Below are 18,379 nucleotides of genomic sequence, written 5' to 3' on the forward strand. Positions count from 1 at the left end.
TTATCTGTAAAGATGTATGTGCTCCAATGTTCATTGCAGTTTTGTTTCTGGTGGCCAAGACATGGAAACAACCAAAATGTCCTTCGATAGACAAATGGATAAAGAAGTTGTGGTATATATACACAATGGAATACTATTCGGCGGTAAGGAAAGATGATATAGGAACATTTGTGACAACATGGATGGATCTTGAGAGTATAATGCTAAGCGAAATAAGTCAGACAGAAAAAGCAGAGAACCCTATGATTTCACTGATATGTGGTATATGAACCAAAAACAACAAAAGAACAAGACAAACAAATGAAGAAACAAAAACTCATAGACAGTGGTTTAGTGGTTACCAGAAGGGAAGGGGGTTGGGGGTGGTAGATGAGGGTAAGGGGGATCAAATATATGGTGATAGAAGAACTGACTCCCTGTGGTAAACACACAATGTGAGATACAGATGATGTATCACAGAATTGTACACCTGAAATCTATGTAACTTTACTAACAATTGTCACCCAAGTAACCTTTAATTAAAAAAAAAAAAGAGCTAATAGTAATACGCTCGTTTCCTAGAAGCTGATGCCTTCTTTCCAAACTAAACATAGCATATGCTAATAATCTTGGACTTTCAGTCAAGAGCTGTGATTGTCATGGTATTGCTAGGGATACAATTGAGGTGGTTAAGCTTTTTGTAAGAGCTGACCATTATAACAGAAATTAGCTCATGAGACACTCCAGCTAGGACTGAACTCTTGCTACCTTCCCCACTAAAACCAGGACAAATGGAAAACAAGCTTACTTCCTGAGCATAAAGGGAATCTTGGATCCACAAGTAGTCACCGGGGTTGGCAAACTTTTTGTGTGAAAGGCCAGAGTAAACATTTTAGGCTTTTGGTCAAATACAGTCTCTGTGTGTATATTTTTAAACAATCCTTTTAAAATGTAAAAACCATTTTAGACTGCAAAAAAACAGGCTGCGGGCTAGATTTCACCCATACACAGGCTGTACGTAGTTTGCCATCTCTGATGTAGACAACAAATGGGAATTCCTGTGAGACAGCATATGGGACTTTATTAAATAAGGTAGATTTGGGGCAAATAAGGAGTGAAGTAAAGGCAAACTACTGTCAAGTAATAACCTGAGCCACAACAACTCAACAGTAAACGAAGAGAACACAATAAGGCTACATGTGAATACAAATGAGGCTGAGAAAGGAAGAAAAAGGGAAGCACAAGGAGGAAAAAACAAAAGTAAAAAATTTGTGAGCTACCATGTTTCCCCGAAAATAAGAGCAGGTCTTGTAATTTTTGCTCTAAAAGAGGCATTAGGGCTTATTTTCCAGTTAGGTCTTATTTTTAGGGAAAAAGTATCTCAAGCCATCAAGAAAACTCCATTGTACTGCAGGGGAGAGGCTGGAAACAATGGCAGTGCAGTTTCGGTCGCCTAAGTACACCAGTTAAGCACTGAAGCAACCGCTCCAGTGAACCTCTCAATGACAATGAGAAGAGACAAAAGTCTGTCAGAACCCTATTGTTGTCCAGTGAGATAGGACAGGAACTGCCGAAAAGTCTTTTGCAGTTGAAGAACCATACATAAATTTAACTCATTTAATAGTAAGTGAAGAGACACATTTAATACACAAAAGCAAACCATTTACTACCTACTATGTAACTTACTTTTTATTGAAAGTATCTTGCATTCATGATGGATGCTTTCTGGGTTTTGCAACACGTTAATGTTAAAAGTTAAATTTTCTTTACATGCAAGTAGTGTAAATAGTTTTCCCCACATGGGATCACTGATTATAAAAAGATGACATACCACAAGGGTTGTCTTTTTTTAATTGAAAAGCTAACTGTCTAGTTATATTTCCCCCTAAACCACAAACTGAGTAGTAACTAAGTCTCTAGCCAATATATTCAAAGCTGAATTAAAAATGCAAAAACAAGTCCTCAGATCCAATTAAGGGAGTCCTACTACATATGGGCTAACCAATACCAGTGGTGCTCCCTGACTCCAGGAAGTCGGATGACATCCTAATAACCCCCAGTCAGAACATTTACCTCAAGAAGGCTTTTTCCAGCTTCCAAACTCATGAATAAAGATAATACGTTGTTAATTCTATTTCAGAAAACTTTTGCAAGTTGTTTTATTTACAATGCCAACTTTTAAAAGGTCACTAAACTAAAGTTAACTGGACAACAAACTAGGCAGAAATCGTTTTACAGAAAGAGGGAAAGCCCAAAATGCCACTTTCTATAGCGAACCCACAGTTCAGTTTTATTCAGAGCAAAGGAAAAAGAAACTTTTGATCATACTGGAAGAAACTCAGCCATAGGTTTGGAATCTGTACCCACACTACACATGCAATGAGGACAACATTCTGCTAATACAGTTGATTTGCTGCTGCATTTGTCTACTGTTTATCTAATATTAACAATTATAAACAGAGCAGTGCAACTAGTATTTGGAACAATCCTTACAGTGTTACAGTGTCAGGCACAACTTTTCACTTCTCTTCACACCACTGGTTCTCTTTGCGTACCTAGAAGAGATGGACATAAGGAAGTACCTTAAGGAGTCTTTCCCAAGACTGCTACCTAATAATTCAATAACCTATGAGGTGGGTCAGATGGAGAACTGGAAAAAACGCAAAGCAAGTGGGGCAATTACAGCTTCAGTCACCAGAGCCAACAGAGCCAATTGAAATAGTTCATTTACATTATTTCAGCTGTAGCTGTGTCAACCAAATCATTCTGACCTAGTCATTCCTTTCTTCCCCATTCACTAAATTGCTCTGAAGTACCCTAGCATACAACCACCATAGGGCCTGCTTTTCTGAAGTTACTTATGGCTTACATGTAAGGTACCAGGTGACAAAGCTAGTAACTGCTAAGAAGTATCAAAGAGCACCTTTGGTTGAAAACTAATTGTTCTTAAGCTTATAAAAAAGCAGTATCATTTAAGTGTTTAGACTCACAGAGACAGACCCATCTCTAAATAAAAGAATATTTTCGGGATACAAAAGGTACCTATTATACCTCAAGTAAAGTCAAGACTCCTTGATACAGGCACTTCTTTTCCTGTCATGTTAAGGTTTTATTCTCTTTTAAACACGTGATCAAGAACAAGCTGTGGGCAGCTACTACCTACCTGGGCTTCCTCTTCTTCAGTAAAGTCATTTTTGATATTGAAGGTCTTGCGAATCTCCTCAGGAGTTTTCCCCTTGATCATATTGGCAACAGTCTTGCATGTAACATCAAGCAAACCTTTGATGTCTAAGTAGTTTGCAGCCTGTAAAGTGATTGTTTTCATTAAAGTATACTTGATGTTTTAAACTAAATTCAAAGTTAGTGACTGACAATCCATATCTAATTAAACTTAAAATGCTAGTTAATTTTAAGAAATACATGGAGAAGAATTAACCGTACAAGTTGTTCTCTGAAAGATATCTGTACGTCCTTTGTTATAGCTCTATAATACGGAAACCTTGTGCTGCCTTAAGCAAACTATAGACACTACCTCAAATGTTAAAGAATGGCCACTACTGCTCTGTGTGTGTGTGTGTGTGTGTGTGTGTGTGTGTGTACACAAGCACATGCCAAATCCTGACAAAAATATTTAAAGAATTCAAACATAAGCAGTTATAGCATTACCTTTTATTGATCTTCTGAAAAATTCAGCGTTTGGTTTCTTTGATTTTTCTGTTTTCATGTTTTCTATTGATTTCTGCTCTTTACCATTCGCTTCACGTTTAATTTCATCTTCTGATAGTTTCTTAAGGTAAAAGCTTAGATGACTGATTTGAGACTTTTCTTCTTTTCCAATGTGTTTAGTTATCAATTCCTTTCTAATACTACTATAGCTACATCTCACAGATTTTCATGTGTTGCGTTTAATTCCACTCAGTTCAAAATACTAATTTTAATTTCTTCTTTGACTCGACGGTTACTGAGAAGGTGTTAAGTTTTTAAATATCTGCAGATTTTCCAGATAGCTTTCTGTTACTGATTGCTAAAGTAGCAATTTATGATCAGAAAACACATACAGTGGTACCTCGGTTTTCAAACATAATCAGGTCTTCTATATCCTTACTGATTTCTCTGTCCACTTGTTTTATCAATTATTTAGAGACAGGTGTTGAAATTTATAACTATCATTGTGGATTTGCTTATCTATTATCCTTTGAGTTCTATTGTTTTTTCTGTTTAACTTTTTGGAAGTTCTGCTTTTAGGCAGATAAACTTAATAATGAACTGATACCTTTATCATTATGCAATGCCCCTCTTTAATCCTGGTGATATTCTTTCCTCTGAAATCTACTTTATAATATAGTCACTCCAGTTTTCTTCTAATTAATGTTAGCATAATATATATTTTTCCACCCTTTAAACCTAATTCTGTCATTATATTTAAAGTGAACTTTTTGTAGACAGTATAGTGGTCTTGCTTTATTTATCCAATGTGACAATCTCTACCTTTTAATTGTGGTATTTAGACCATTTACATTTAATGTGATTATTGATACGTAGATTTAAATACAGCACTGCAATTTGAGTTCATAGAGTGTTAAAGTTCAATATTAATGAATTTAATAAATTTAACTCTATAAGCAGTGCTAAAGGCTCTGAACTAGAGAAATCTTATAGTATGCATTAAAAACATACCAGAATAAGCTCAAAAAGTGTTCCTTGGTCAACTTTCAGGAATTCTTGGTCCCAAACAGGGATATCATCCGTTCGCTTTTCTTTGTTCTCATCATCTTCAGGAGGTGGAGGGTCATCCTTGTGGTGGGTGCACCACTGAATGACCTACAATAACAATAAAAATTCATTCCTCTGTGGCATTTTATTCACACGGTACTCATTCCAGGGCTGGGACCAGGTTATTCCTACACCGAGCTAAGAAGTAGCTAGAAGTTGACCTGAATAATCAAGTTAGTAGCCAAGCTTGAAAAGCAAAAATGAAGCTTGAATCTTCACAACTCTAGACAGTGGAAGATCTTAGATAACAGTGAACCCTGTAGACAGATTACTATATTTGACCACATTAAAAAGCTCCTGTGCAAAAAGATACATCAAGTCAGACAGGACAAGGACTGGAAAATACCTACAACATGTACAACCAGCAATGGATTACCCTATAGAATTAAAAATCACTACAAAGAAATAAACTAAAGCTATAAACAGGCAATTTACATAAGAAATCCAAATAGTCAAATTGGAAGAAATGCTCAGCATCATTAGATGCAAAACTAACACTATGGTCAGATGCAACTACTTTAGACTACCAAATAATTAATTAATCTTAAAAACCAACAAATTATTGGCAATAGTGTGAGGGTAACAAACTCTTCCACTGGTGAGTGTAAATCAGAGTAACTCCTGTGAAAAGTAATCTAGTACTATCTAGTGAAGCTGAGGATGTACATACATTATGACCAAACAATTCTAAATACCCAGACACATGCACAAGACTATTCAATGTAATACCAAGGCAGAAAAAGCTCAAATATTCTCTTACTAGGGGACTGAATACATTATAGTTAAAGTGTCAGGAAGCTGATCAGCTGGTCTATGTGTCCCATCACAAAGACCAAAATCAACAACAAAAGTGTTAAGTTGTACAATGTAGGTAGTAGGTAAAACGTTGTTTGCTATATAATTCAACTCTTCTGCATGATAAAAATTTTTTCATAGTATAACGTTGGGGGTTACTAACAATGCTGAGAGACAATGGCAGAGCCAAGGAATTATACCTCCAGGATGCAAAAAAAGGGGAAAGAACTATTTCTAGAAGGAAAAGCCAAGCATAAAGGGGCTTTAATGAAATAAACAAGAGCCTGTTAAGAAGTATTCCAGTTGTGTAATAAAGAAACAGCAATTAATATTTGTTTATGTAGGCATGAAAAAACTCACAAGGATATGTCAGAAATTAATGCTGATTATTATTTATGGAGGTTTCTGGTCAGATGAGAGATGAAATTTCATATCTTTTTAGTTTTGGGATCATGTGATTATTCAATACACTTCCTTTAAATATTCGTAATAGTGCAAAATAGGTTAAAAAGAATAATTCTCAGAAGTGGCCCTATATCACCCAGACCATCAGCTCTGACCTTCTTTACTATCTCTGCTTGTTCACTATGCTCTAGCCGCCTCAAAAGGTAGGGCATGAGCTTGTCTTAAGAGTCAATACACTTGCTCCTACAGCCAGAATTCTCTTCCCCCACACAGTCTTTGTTCAAAGATCATCCTCTCAGTAAGGCATTTCCTGACCATCTTTCTCTTTAAAATAATTAACTCTCCACCTACCAACCCACTTTTACGTCACAGCTCTTCCATCTCACATATTCTTTAAGTTGTACGTTTCCCCCACATCTTTAGAATGTAAACTCTTTAAGGGCAGAGATTTTGTCTCTTTGGTTCATTGCTGTACCTCCCTCACCTAAAAATTGCCTGAGGAGGAGGCGGAAGAAAGGGGGAGGAGGGAATTGCCTGGTACTTGAATGGTTGCAAGCCATAGTCCTTTGAGAAGCATTTTACATTAGTACTATAAAATAGAATGTTAATTGCAAGACAACACCCAGCAGCCAGAAAGCAGCACTAACTAGATAAAACATAACGTTTTGAAGCCATAAAATACTATGAATTGACACGAGACAAAGAAACTGGTAGAAGCTCTTATATATAAAACTCCTATAAAAAGTTCATCTTAGGGGCCAGCCGGGTGGCTCAGGCGGTTGAAGCTCCGTGTTCCTGACTCTGAGGGCTGCCGGTTCGATTCCCACATGGGCCAGTGGACTCTCAACCACAAGGTTGCCGGTCCGACTCCTGCAGGGAATGGTGGGCTGCGCCCCCTGCAACTAACAACGGCAACTGGACCTCGAGCTGAGCTGCGCCCTCCACAACTAAGACTGAAAGGACAACTTGACTTGGAAAAGAGTCCTGGAAGTACACACTTTCCCCAATGAAGTCCTGTTCCCCTTTCAAGACAGACAAAAAAGGACAAATATTGTATGATCCCATTTACATGAGGTACTCAGAATAGTCAAATTCAGAGACAGAAAACAGAATAGTGGTTACAAGGGACTGGAGGGCGGGGGTAGTGGGGAGTTTATTATTTAATGGGCACATAGTTTTAGCATGAGATGATGAAAAGATCTCCAGAATACCTTCAGTTCTGGAGATGGTTAATGGTGGTGATTGCACAACATTAAGTAAATGTACTTCATTTAGGACACTGAATTGTACACTTCAAATGGTACATTTTATGTTGTGTATATCTTACCACAATTAAAAAAAAAGCACATTAGAAATATGGGCAAAGGAAAACTGACAATGCAGAAAATATAAATGGCAAATAACACATATAAAAAATGTTTAGGCTTAGAGGAAGAATCGCGTAAGTCTAGGGCAATTAAACAGACTGGTAAAATGCCAATCGTGGCAAGAGTATAGAAACATGTAATGCAGTTGCATCTCATACCAGGGTCAAAAGAAAGCATAAGATGAAACTGTACGTGGTCAATGACCTCTGAAAAACCCTTTAGGAAAGGGCCAACTGGAGTCAACCATTCCATCTCTAGCCAGTTTTCTCCCCAATGTGGAAACTGGTTGCTGTTTTTTCAGATGAGAATCCAACTGAAATAGCTGGCTCTGGTAAGGAGCCAGGTGCCCTGAACTACTAAAATCCTATTCAATGTGGAGAGCTGCGTATGCTTAGACACAAAGTAAGGTGATCAACTGAAAAAATAAAAACAGAAGTACATCTCTTGTTCTCAAGCTCCTTTTGAGCCACACCCATTCAGTGGACAAACAATACAAAAACATGTCCTTTTTGCTAAGCACATACTATTATATTTCAGTAATTTAAATGTGTTAATGAAAAAGACTAGACAATTCAAATATTCACAGAGCCTGGTTAAATAAACTACAACAAACATTTAGAGTCCTAATTATACTACGTAGAGTTTTGTTTCTTTCTTTAAAAAGGAAGCTATCTCTATATCAATACAGAAAGATCACCAGGATGTTGTTATGTGAAAAAAATACATGTTAAGTATACAGCTTGCTACCTTACCTTTTTTAATATCGCTGCATTAACATTCGGTAGAGGAACTGGGTCATCATCGCCTTCATCATCCATTCCCAAATCTAGGAAAACCAGAAGAGAGCTGCCATTATTTCCTAACTCCATTATTAACAATTTATACCAACCAGGCTATTTCTCAAACAAGTAACTTGCAAGACATGTTGTCTGAAGGACTACATAAAAAGTACTTTATTGAGTTTAGTTCTTTTAATAGCATTTAAAAATTGGTGGTTCCTAACAAGTCCATGAATCATCCAAAATTAGATAAAGTTTTGAGTAGACAAATGTAGGAATATAGTATCAAAGAGTTGGTAATTGTGAGAAAAATGATTTAATAAGTGTAATTAAGATGACTGGGCAGCCATTTGGAAAAAAATAAAGCCGGACCTTTATCCTTATTCTTTATACTAAACTCTCTAGATGGATTGCATTTAGAACAATAAGACAATGACAAAGTACATTACAAGTAACAGAACCTCACACAACAGATCATGCAGCCACTGACGAAAACAAAGCAGGCAGTTCCACACATACTTGTATAATTTCAAGATTAAAGTTTTTTAAAGCCAGGTATAAAAAAAATGTTATCTGAACAAAAATGGGATATACTTATATATTTCTATTTACAAACGCTCCAGAAAGATACATAAGGAACTGTTAACAATATTATGTCTAGGGGAGTTAAAGAATGTGGGTTGAGACTTAGTATCCGGGCATATACCCTTTCCTGTTACTCATCACATACATATCACCTAGAATTTTGAATCTACAGGTTTTTCTGGTAAAAAGGCCTAACTTCCAGATTCTCATAGTAGTTGATGAACTCCAAACATAAAACTTAAGATAAAAATCCATTGTTAAAGATTCTAAATAATATTTTTTCAAACCAAATGGGCCTGTCCTTCAGTTTCTACAAGGCTACAAAGAGCTGCCAAAGAAAGTTACGTAATAGTTAAGTCAACATGTACCAAGAGTGGAGATCAAAAGTTACTACAGTGCTCCACTGACTGTAGCAGACTATCAGTTATACTGACATGGTCAGTGTTGAGTCAAACATTTGAGTCCTTGATATATCCAGGTACTATCCTAGGCCGTGGAGAGTCAGGAAGGAATACAGAAGGATGGGGAGAACTGTGGCAATTTTAGATAGAGTTGATCAGGGTGCCTCAATGCGAAGGTAGCATTTTAGTGAAATATTCAAAGAGGAGAGAATACATAAGCAGAGGAAATGGCAAATGCAAATGCCTTCTAACAGGAGTGTCTGGCATATTCTAAAAACACTAAGGAACCTAGTGTTGCTAGAGTAGGATTAGCAAGGGTGAACAGACAGATAAGATCAATAATGGGGCCAATAGTAATAGGTCCTTCTGCATTTTGGCTACTGTATTAGGAAGAGATGGTAGAGAGCAGGGGATAAAGAGGGAAACCAATTATGGGGCTAGCAATAATCCAGGTACGAGATGGTGGCCTAGACAAGGTTTATAGCTATGGAAGAGGAAAGAAACAGCCCAATTCTATATGCACTTTGAAGACAGAGGCAATATGGCCTGCCAACAGATGGGAAGTAGAATGTGAAAAGAGTCAGGGAAGACTAAGGTTTATGACATGAGGAACAAGATGGATGGAGCTGCCACTAATCGAAACAGGGGAAGGCTGTCAGAGAACTGTGATTTTGGAGGGCAGGGAATCAAGAACTCTAGTTTCCTAAGTTTGATATATCAATTAGATATTGAAAGATAAACCAAGCGGTTAAACATGCAAATCTAAAAATCAAAAGAAGAGATCAGAACTGTAGGTAAGTTTGGGAATTGGTGTATAGGTGATTTGTAACACTATGAGTCTAGATGAGATGACCAAGGAAATGACCGAGGAGATGAACAGTGAAGAGGTCTAATGATTAAGCAAGCCCTGGGGAACTGCAGGCTTTAAAGACAGGGAGACAGAAGGCTGTGAGGTAACTAATAAGTATCCTGGAAGCCAAAAGTAGAAGAGAATGATCAACTCTCAAAAGATGTCAACAGGTCTAGATAAAAAATGGAACAGATGATACACCTGACAACATGGAGGTCAATGAACTTAACATGCAGCTTCAATGGAGTATAGATTCAAAAAGTATCTTATTTTCCAGTATGGATGGAGTCACCTGTCTCCCTCCTTCCCACCAAGGCCTTACCCTGATCCCACCTCTTGCCTAGAGTAAAACTATAAAATGGTAATATCTCAACTTCGATCAACCCACTTACTTATGTTTTCCTGTACTAGTAATGAGATATTTTTAATCACAGGGGAGAGAAAAAAGTTACACTATGCAAAATACTTGGGTTTGGGGAAGATTTAGAGGAAACATAATACAAAAGACCAGTTTATTTAGATCCAAATGTTATTTGGAAGAAGGCTTAAGTCACATTAAACATAAGTGCCTTATGGTTGTAAAGGATTACTCCTCTAGCATTTAAACTAAGGATTTTCTTTTTCTTTTTCTTTTTTCTTTTAGGCTGAATGTACAACAGTTGTTCCTTTAAGCTATTTAGTTTCAAGGACTTCGGAAAGACACCTGTATCCTGATACCACACCCTGGACCTGAACAAATCAGTCAAGCCACGTGTACACAAGCCAAGATTTCCACTTCTGATTGTCCTATTAGGGTTTTATTTGTGTTTTCTAAGTCACACACAGTCACACACACACACACACACACACACACGCACCATAACTAGAGATACTGCAGATGCAAAACAAAGAAAGCAGTAAGTTGCCAAATTCAATAGACTCCAGTTCTCAAGAGGCTAAAATTCTGTATAAACCATTGGTACTTAAGATAAGACCCAAATGCTGTGGAGGAAATGAATCATTTAACTGTTGCTGTCTATCAGTCCACTTGATTAAGTGATCAAAGTTGGTGTGGAAAACCTTCAAAAAGCCCTATGTTCTTACATTGGCAAATGCTTCTTTGAAGCAGCACAGGACAGATTAGTGTGCCAGGCACCTACTAAGAAATAAAGAACACTTTCATTGCCAAAGCAAGTATTCAGGCAGCAATTGTGCTATCAGTTTCTAAATCTTCTAGATAAAGCCTTACTCACCTGCCTTTAGGGACACTTGGATTGCTTTCACACTCTTTTATAAGTGACCATACCATAGTTCTTCATTCAACAGGTACTTGATGAACGAACAGTGACTGTGGGATGTACCAAGTGGTTTACAACTTAATAGAAATGACCTACGTAAGTTACCAGGATACAGGACTGCAAGTGCCACATGATTGGTATTAATTACCAAAAAGAATTATATGTTTAGCCTCTGTCAGCAAACTACGAAAACAGGAGACACACTCTCTGCAATTCAGCTTCTGCTTCTACCACACCTAATATCTGCTGCTTGAAGTCCCCTAAATTATTAACTGTGAAATCCTAAGTGACCAGTCTGCAGCATATAAATGTGATAATCACTTTGGTCACCTCAAAATGCCTCCCTCTTCCCTTGGCTTCCACCAATCCTACTCCACTGACTCTCCACTTCTGACTTCTACACTCCTGCCCCAATAGGGCCACCTGCCAACCTCATTTACTTCCATAGATGTATATTCTCAGAACCCACCATACAAAGTTAAGTCTATTTATCTTCAGGAGTCTACAACTCAGGGACCAAGACCCACATAGTCAACTGCCTATAGACTGTTACAAAGAGCTTTTGAAGGGATCTCAAACACAAACCACATGTTTAAGCTGAAAGCCATTCTCTTTCCATTCTTCTCAAACCCATTCTTTACCCATTCTCTACCAACTACAGCATCACAATCTCATTCCACCCAAAAACCCCAACTAACAACTTCAATCTTACTTTTCTCTAGTCCTCTCTACCTCAGGATGATCTCCCAAAACATCCTAATTCCACTAGATTTGAAATATCCCCTCATTAGGACTACGCACTGCAATCTCTCAACAAGCCTGAAGAGTAACATCTGCCAAGATGCTCCCACAGCGCCACTTGGCACACACCTTTATTAACGCGGTAATTATACCACGTGACAGCTTGCCTTCCTTGCTGTCTGTATTTCTAGTTTGTAAATCCTTCAAGGGCAAAGATCACTTCTCACTTAACTTTTCACCGGCATATATACGAGGTATGATTAAAAAATACAGTGAATGTTTAAACCTAAAAAAAATTTATTACAGTGAAAAACACATTGCCATTAATTCCTCTCAAAATACGCCCCCTTGCTTCAAACACTTATGCCATCGTTCTTGCCACTTTCTGAAGCAGAGCTGGAAGTCCTCTTTCGGGAGTGTCTGGAGTTGCGCTGCCTCGATGTCCAGAATCATTTTGACTTTGGGGAAGAGCCAGAAGTTACACGGTGCCTGATGCGGTGAATAGGGTGGACGAGAACACACCGTAATGTTTTGATTTGACAGAAACTGCTGTATTGTAAGTGGTGTGTGACACGGAGCATTGTCATGATGGAGGATGAAGTAAAGACACTCACGAAAGAGGACTTCCAGAACGGCTTCAGAAAGTGGCAAGAATGATGAGGTAAATGTTCAAAGCAAGGGGGAGTATTTTGAGGAGGATTAAAAACAATGTGCCTTTTACTGTAATAACTTTTTTCATTTAAGCATTTACTGCATTTTTCTATCACACCTCCGTAGCTAGTGCTTGGCACATAACTCTTAAGTATCACTAAAATATCTATAAGCTATAGATCTTCCCTACATAAAAACATTTGATATTTGAGGACTGAAGAACATTCTTACAAAGTTTTTTGTTTTAGGGCCTTTTTTTTTTTTTACCAATTCTAGAAACTGATTTGTATGTCTCCATACACTATTTATGTCCACCAGCCCACTGATAATAATAAAAGATCAATGGTAACTAGTAAAAGGTGCAAATTGTTTAAGAGCCTGTTTTTGTACCTTACTTCTTTGTTGTGCTGCACGTACACTTTGCAGCAGTTTCAGAGGAATGACAAAATAGACAAAAGGGAAAACTTGGTTAAAAAAAACAGATATCTACTCAGTTTACAATCTACTCAGTTTACTCCCTCTGTTAAAACAAGGTGCTCTATTTAGCTACATATAGAAGCGATCTCCTTTCCAAAGGCTTAATTTTTGTCATTAGAAATGGTGAATCTAATTCTACTTGAAACAGAAATTGGCCATTGTCTGAAGCTTGGAAATCATTTTAATATTAGCTTATGGTCTTATTTATTTAATAAGGAAAAAAACTTCATTAATTCAGACAATGAAAAAAGGATGGCCTGTATAAAAAAATGCAATTAATATTTCAAATGAAAAAAAGGTAAATTTCACCCCTTCATACTCTTGAGCGCTTTACTTGTATAAAGTTGATGTTCACAGGTTATCTCAAACTGCTTATTTCTTCCCCTTTACCCTGACCCATGTTTTTAAATAAACTTACCTTCCAACATGGTCTTGATAGTCACAGATTGTTTGGCAATTTCAACATCAACTTCAAATATCTCTCCATCAGAACTCTGCAACTTAATCGAAGGCATCTAAAAAAAAGGAATTATATTGAATTTGAAATTTAAGAGATTAGTTCTATATGGCATTTCTATAACAGTCTGTTAGAAGCCCTCTATAAGTTATAGTTAATAAACTATAAAATCCTAAGGACCTGTAGCATATAGCCTGTAAAACATTGTAAATGGTTATTCACAGGCTAACTAGCAAAGAAGTATTCTTATAACATTTTTTCAAAGTATAATTCCTAGAAACAGAAGCTTTTAAGGTCTGCCCTACTGAACTCATTACTGGTATATATTTAAGAGTTACATTCCATACTTTTGGTGCAAAATATATGTAAAAGGGACTTATTTACTCTTTTTGCCTGCCTTTCTGCTCTCACTGAATACTGACTACTCCCATTTGAACAGTTAACTGCCACAATTTGCCACCTGCAAACCCAAGGGAGATCAGTCCCAAAAAAACAAAGCTATCAAATAAGATAATAATTTTCTCCTACTAAGACCTACCAGTGAAAATTGAGTTCCGATCCAAAGAGAAGATCAGGATGTACTTATTTATGGTTGGATCAATGCAAGACCACATACCAGAAAATAAAAGATTTAAGAAGCAGCAGATGCCAATCTAATTCCCTAAACCAAATAAGGAACTGAAATTTCAGAGTCCTTTTTATCTTTCATTACTGACTGTCCAGGTGTCCAAGTTTATGATCTTCTGCCAAAATTCTCATAGTAATAACCTATTACTTGCTCCAAAAATGTATTTATTAACTCAGATCAATTATGAATCATTGGCAAAAAGACACCTCTTATATAAAAGTTAATTAAGCAATTAACTTCAAAGGACCTGAGTTCTGGAAAAAACAAAAACACCTCTTTAAACTTAACAGTTCTAAACCAGCAACTTCTTAACCATCTTCAGATTCTTGGGGAGGTTGAGGGGGGCGGGTAGGGCAGCAATACGGGACTAAAAAGGTTAATTCAAAACCTTTTCAAATTTCAAGTATAGATTTTAAAGGCCCGTGCTCCTGAGTTATTCATAATCCTGTGATGCCACTATTAACTTCAAAGTGGAGCATTTGGCATTTAAAATATCCATGGCACCTATTTTAGACTTAAAACTCATTAAATCAGTTAAAATATTCATTCAGCTTTTCCCAGACAATGATCTCCATTCCCCAACAGACAAGCTGTTAGGGAAAGGAAGCAAAAAGGTAAAGCTGTGTTTTAAAACTTGGGGTTGAAATATCCTGCTTTCATTCATCTACGGTTGGAAAGAATCGAATTTCACTTTTCAGTTCAGAAATATGCCTGCCTCTCCATGTTGTCCAGTGCTTGCCAATAACGCAGAGGGCCCAGAGCAGAGGACCTTCCCCATGACAAGGCAGTAGCAAAAGATATTCGCAAAACAAATATTTTAATGTGAGCCCAACTTTGAATCACAAAATATTCTGTTCTTTTGATGCTCCACAGTACTGGAATGAACATTCCAGAGTCACAAGTCCGGCAATGCAGGTGATAAAATTACCTTTAAGCAAGACGACCATTTCATATTTCTTTCAAACTCAATAAATAGCAAGATCTGCTTAGTCATAGTTAAATTTGTGTATTAGGTTACTCTTCAGGGAGTTGAGATCTTATTAACTAGCAGGGAGGCAATCGGCTCATCTGTAATTTGATGCACTTTGTAACCCTAAACTTAATATTCCAAAAGAACCTTTTTTAGGGTTGTACAGCTGGAATTCCGCGCAAAATTTTTAGGGAGCAATGGACGAAAATTGTGACTGACATGCTTCCAAGACCATTCCTTCGATTCTTTATAGACTCCTGGACTTGGAAATTAAATCACCCTCCGTGGCTGGCATGAAGGGGATTCTATCAACACCATAAAGAAAAAAACAACCTGTGTTGCAAGTGCCCCGAAGTTCTGACACCTTTTAGCAGGCAGTGGAGAAGCCTGCGCTGCTCTATGACACAGATACATTCTATGGTGACGCTCTGATAAAAAATTCATGACCCCAAAACCCCAACCTTAAGTGTCCAGAAAAGAGAACCCAAGCAGGACACCTGGAGTTCCGTTTTCCCGAGTTAGGGCCCCGGAACGTCACACCACACTACACGATGGCATCTGCCATTACCACCGTTGTTTCGGCACAGCCAGCCTGGGGCAAAATGACAGAAATACTCAGAAGGAGCGGGCGGCTACCTGCAGAGCTTCGGCCCCAGCTCAGTGACCGAGAACCGAGGACTGACGAGTGGCGCCGGAGACGAGGGAAAGGCGATGGGAGCCAGATTCAAAATCCCCGGCACTACCGCCGCCACGCTGCCTCCGACACCAAGACAAACACAGACGCACCCGTGCTCACGACAGCCAGGGGACCTCCCGCTAAAACCCCGGCGCCACCCCCACTCTGGGTCCCCGGGGCCCACGGGCTCCACGCCAGGGGAGGCCCCGCGCCGCCGACGCTGGCGCTGCGCTGAGAAGGCCCACGCCCGCCCGCCCGGGCGCCCGAAGGGAGTCGTGACGACGCGCGGCCACAAGAGGCCTCGCCGAGTCGACGGGAGGGGTGAGAGAACGGGGCCCGCCGGCAGCTCCCAGAGAACCGGGTCAGAAACGGGTTCCCCCGGGCCTGAGGCCCAGGCCCAGGAGCCTCCCGCCTCGGGCAGGTCAGAGCCGCAGCGGTGCGGCCACTCAGCGGGCGATTCGCGGCGCCACCACCCATTCAACCTCGGCGAGCGGCTACTCACGATGCTCGGTCTCAACGAGACAGCGGGCCGGAGGCTGACGAGAGCGGGGCGGCGTCGGCAGACACAGGAAGGGGAAAAGGTAGAGAACAAGGCCACTCCGGCGGCGCGGCGCGGCGGCGGCCTTTATAGGAGCGGCGCAGGCGCCGAGGACCCCGGGGCCCGTGACGTCACAGAGCCGGCGAGGCTGGCCGCGGAGTTCGCCTGACGGCGGGCGGAGGAAAAGGCGGGGAGGCGGGCCCAGCGCGCCGGCGGGGCGGGGCCGGGCGGAGGGGCGGCGGGCACGCGGGGCGGGGGAGGGACTTCATTTTTACCGCCACCCTCGAAAGAGCGGCTTGCGGTTCTCCTAGGGAGCGGGGTATCGGATGGGTGGGGTACTCCGCGGCCTGCCAGGGTCCTTCAGGCAGGGGCCGTCCTCAGCCACATTAAAGACCCCAGTCCTGAGAAGCCTGGAAACTGCTGGTGCGTGCGCGCAGCTCGGGGGTGGTCCTGGGAGGGGCTGCGGCTCCCGTTACGGGCCGGTGTATTGGGGCTCAAAAAAGAAGGTAGGTGGGTTTTGCAGTCACTGCTCCCAGAGTCTCCTCAGGGCCCCATCGTCCTCCACTGAACCCAACATGAGTTAGCTCACCGTCCGCCATAACCCATGACATTACCCCTCCTCCTCTCGATGTGAAGGAACAGGTTCCCGACGGTTCAGTGGCAGAGAGGGCCAGGGTGGGATCCTTACTCCCATCTTTCTTACCACCGATTTCCGAAGACGCTGCCAGGCCTGAAATAACTATTGTGGCAGGGGAACCCCAAGTCGTTCGGCAGGCGTGTGTTGAGCCCCGTGCGCGCGAGGCGCGGGCCCGGGGACTCGCAGGGAGCCGGCCAGCCGGGGGCAGGCGGGACAGAGCTCGTGTGTGGGGCGCCCCCGGAACGCTGTCACGGGGCCCGTCGGCGGAGGCCACCTCTAAGGGAAGGCGGTTGGTCCGAAAATCGCCCCCGCACCCGGTCAGGGCCTTTACCCGCCTGTACCCTGTTCTGCTCAGGGGACATTGCCACCCCTCCCTAGGAGACCAAGGCGCCCGGCTCACCTAACCCACAGGCACGTGATGGGATTCCTGACGCCAGCGACACAAAAGACGCTTCCACACAGGGCCCCTTACAGAAATCAGAGGCCTACAGCTTTTCTGGGATGGGACTGGGCAGGGAGGCCAGGCAGCTTCTTGGGTTACCAGGTCTTTGTCTGCAAGCTGTGGTATCCGGTGTCTGCCAGGTGCCACAGCTGATGACAGGAAGATGAAAGGGCCTGCAGCTCTCCTCCTTTTTTCCGTAACACGGCCCTGCCCTCAGCAGCTCGAGCTTCAGGTCTAGGCAAGGCCGGCTGGAGCGCTGGGGCCCCCTCTGCGCGTGGCGCACACAGTGGCACCTGGTAAACTCCGGTTGCGCATCTTAAGCAGGCCTGGGCTGTGCCGGGTCACACATCTAGCCCAAAGACCCAGCACGGGGCCTGACCTACAGTAGCTGTATGTTTTTCCAAATTTGTCTGGGGACCTCCAGTAGTAGAATCACCCAAGAGATGCTTGTTTTTAACGTGCAGATCTTATTTACTCATACATAGTAGTATACGCATAGATTGTCTCAAGACTGATACACACATTGTTTGCCTCAGGGGAGGGGAACTAGGTGAGTGTGGGGTCGGGCTGGGGTGATTTTTCACTTTATATCCTTTCCTGCCTTTTGGATTTCAATCCCTATTAATGTACTACCTATGTCAAAAATGTTTCTACTTCAAAAACTAAATCGGTGTCAGAATAATAAGAATAATAAGAAAAATGCAGATTCTTTAGTCAACTCTTGATCTAATGAATCAGACTCCCCAGGGTAAGGGGGCAGGTTTTTCGGCCTTTTTAAACAAGTCTCCAAGGGATTCTTAAGCCCAGGGGAAGCTGAAAAACCTCTGTAGTAGGGACTCAGTGATGAATCACTGCTAAGAAAGGGCCTGCAGTGTCTGTTACAGGTGACTTGTTTAGTTCCTCTCTTTCTGAATCAACCCTACCTCCTTCAGACACTCCACCCAGGAAGGA

At 40.9% G+C, this 18,379-nt stretch overlaps 1 protein-coding gene and 1 long non-coding RNA gene across 4 annotated transcripts in view; one reads left to right on the forward strand and one right to left on the reverse strand.

Annotated features, from left to right (window-relative positions):
* Positions 1-1,653: 1,653 nt before the first annotated feature.
* Positions 1,654-17,643, reverse strand: SKP1 (S-phase kinase associated protein 1). 3 transcript variants are annotated; one of them, XM_081035154.1, is made up of 6 exons: positions 17,387-17,643; positions 13,499-13,595; positions 8,072-8,145; positions 4,657-4,800; positions 3,143-3,283; positions 1,654-2,534 (listed from the first exon to the last, which is right to left on the reverse strand). In XM_081035154.1, exons 2-6 carry the CDS (start codon positions 13,593-13,595, stop codon positions 2,499-2,501), a joined length of 492 nt encoding a protein of 163 aa, XP_080891280.1. In that variant the 5' UTR covers positions 17,387-17,643; the 3' UTR covers positions 1,654-2,498. The 3 variants fall into 3 exon arrangements, with proteins under 3 accessions (XP_080891280.1, XP_080891278.1, XP_080891279.1); XM_081035152.1 differs by lacking the exon at positions 17,387-17,643 and adding an exon at positions 16,314-16,490; XM_081035153.1 differs by lacking the exon at positions 17,387-17,643 and adding an exon at positions 15,772-16,412.
* LOC308491470 overlaps positions 16,741-18,379 on the forward strand; it is a 33,035-nt gene continuing 31,396 nt past the window's right edge. The window contains exon 1 of the long non-coding RNA XR_013992357.1: positions 16,741-16,855. This is a non-coding gene — a long non-coding RNA (uncharacterized lncRNA). The remainder of the gene's footprint in view (positions 16,856-18,379) is intronic.

The sequence above is a fragment of the Rhinolophus hipposideros genome, assembly GCF_964194185.1.
Source record: "Rhinolophus hipposideros genome assembly, chromosome: 23".
Taxonomy (NCBI): Eukaryota; Metazoa; Chordata; class Mammalia; order Chiroptera; family Rhinolophidae; genus Rhinolophus; species Rhinolophus hipposideros.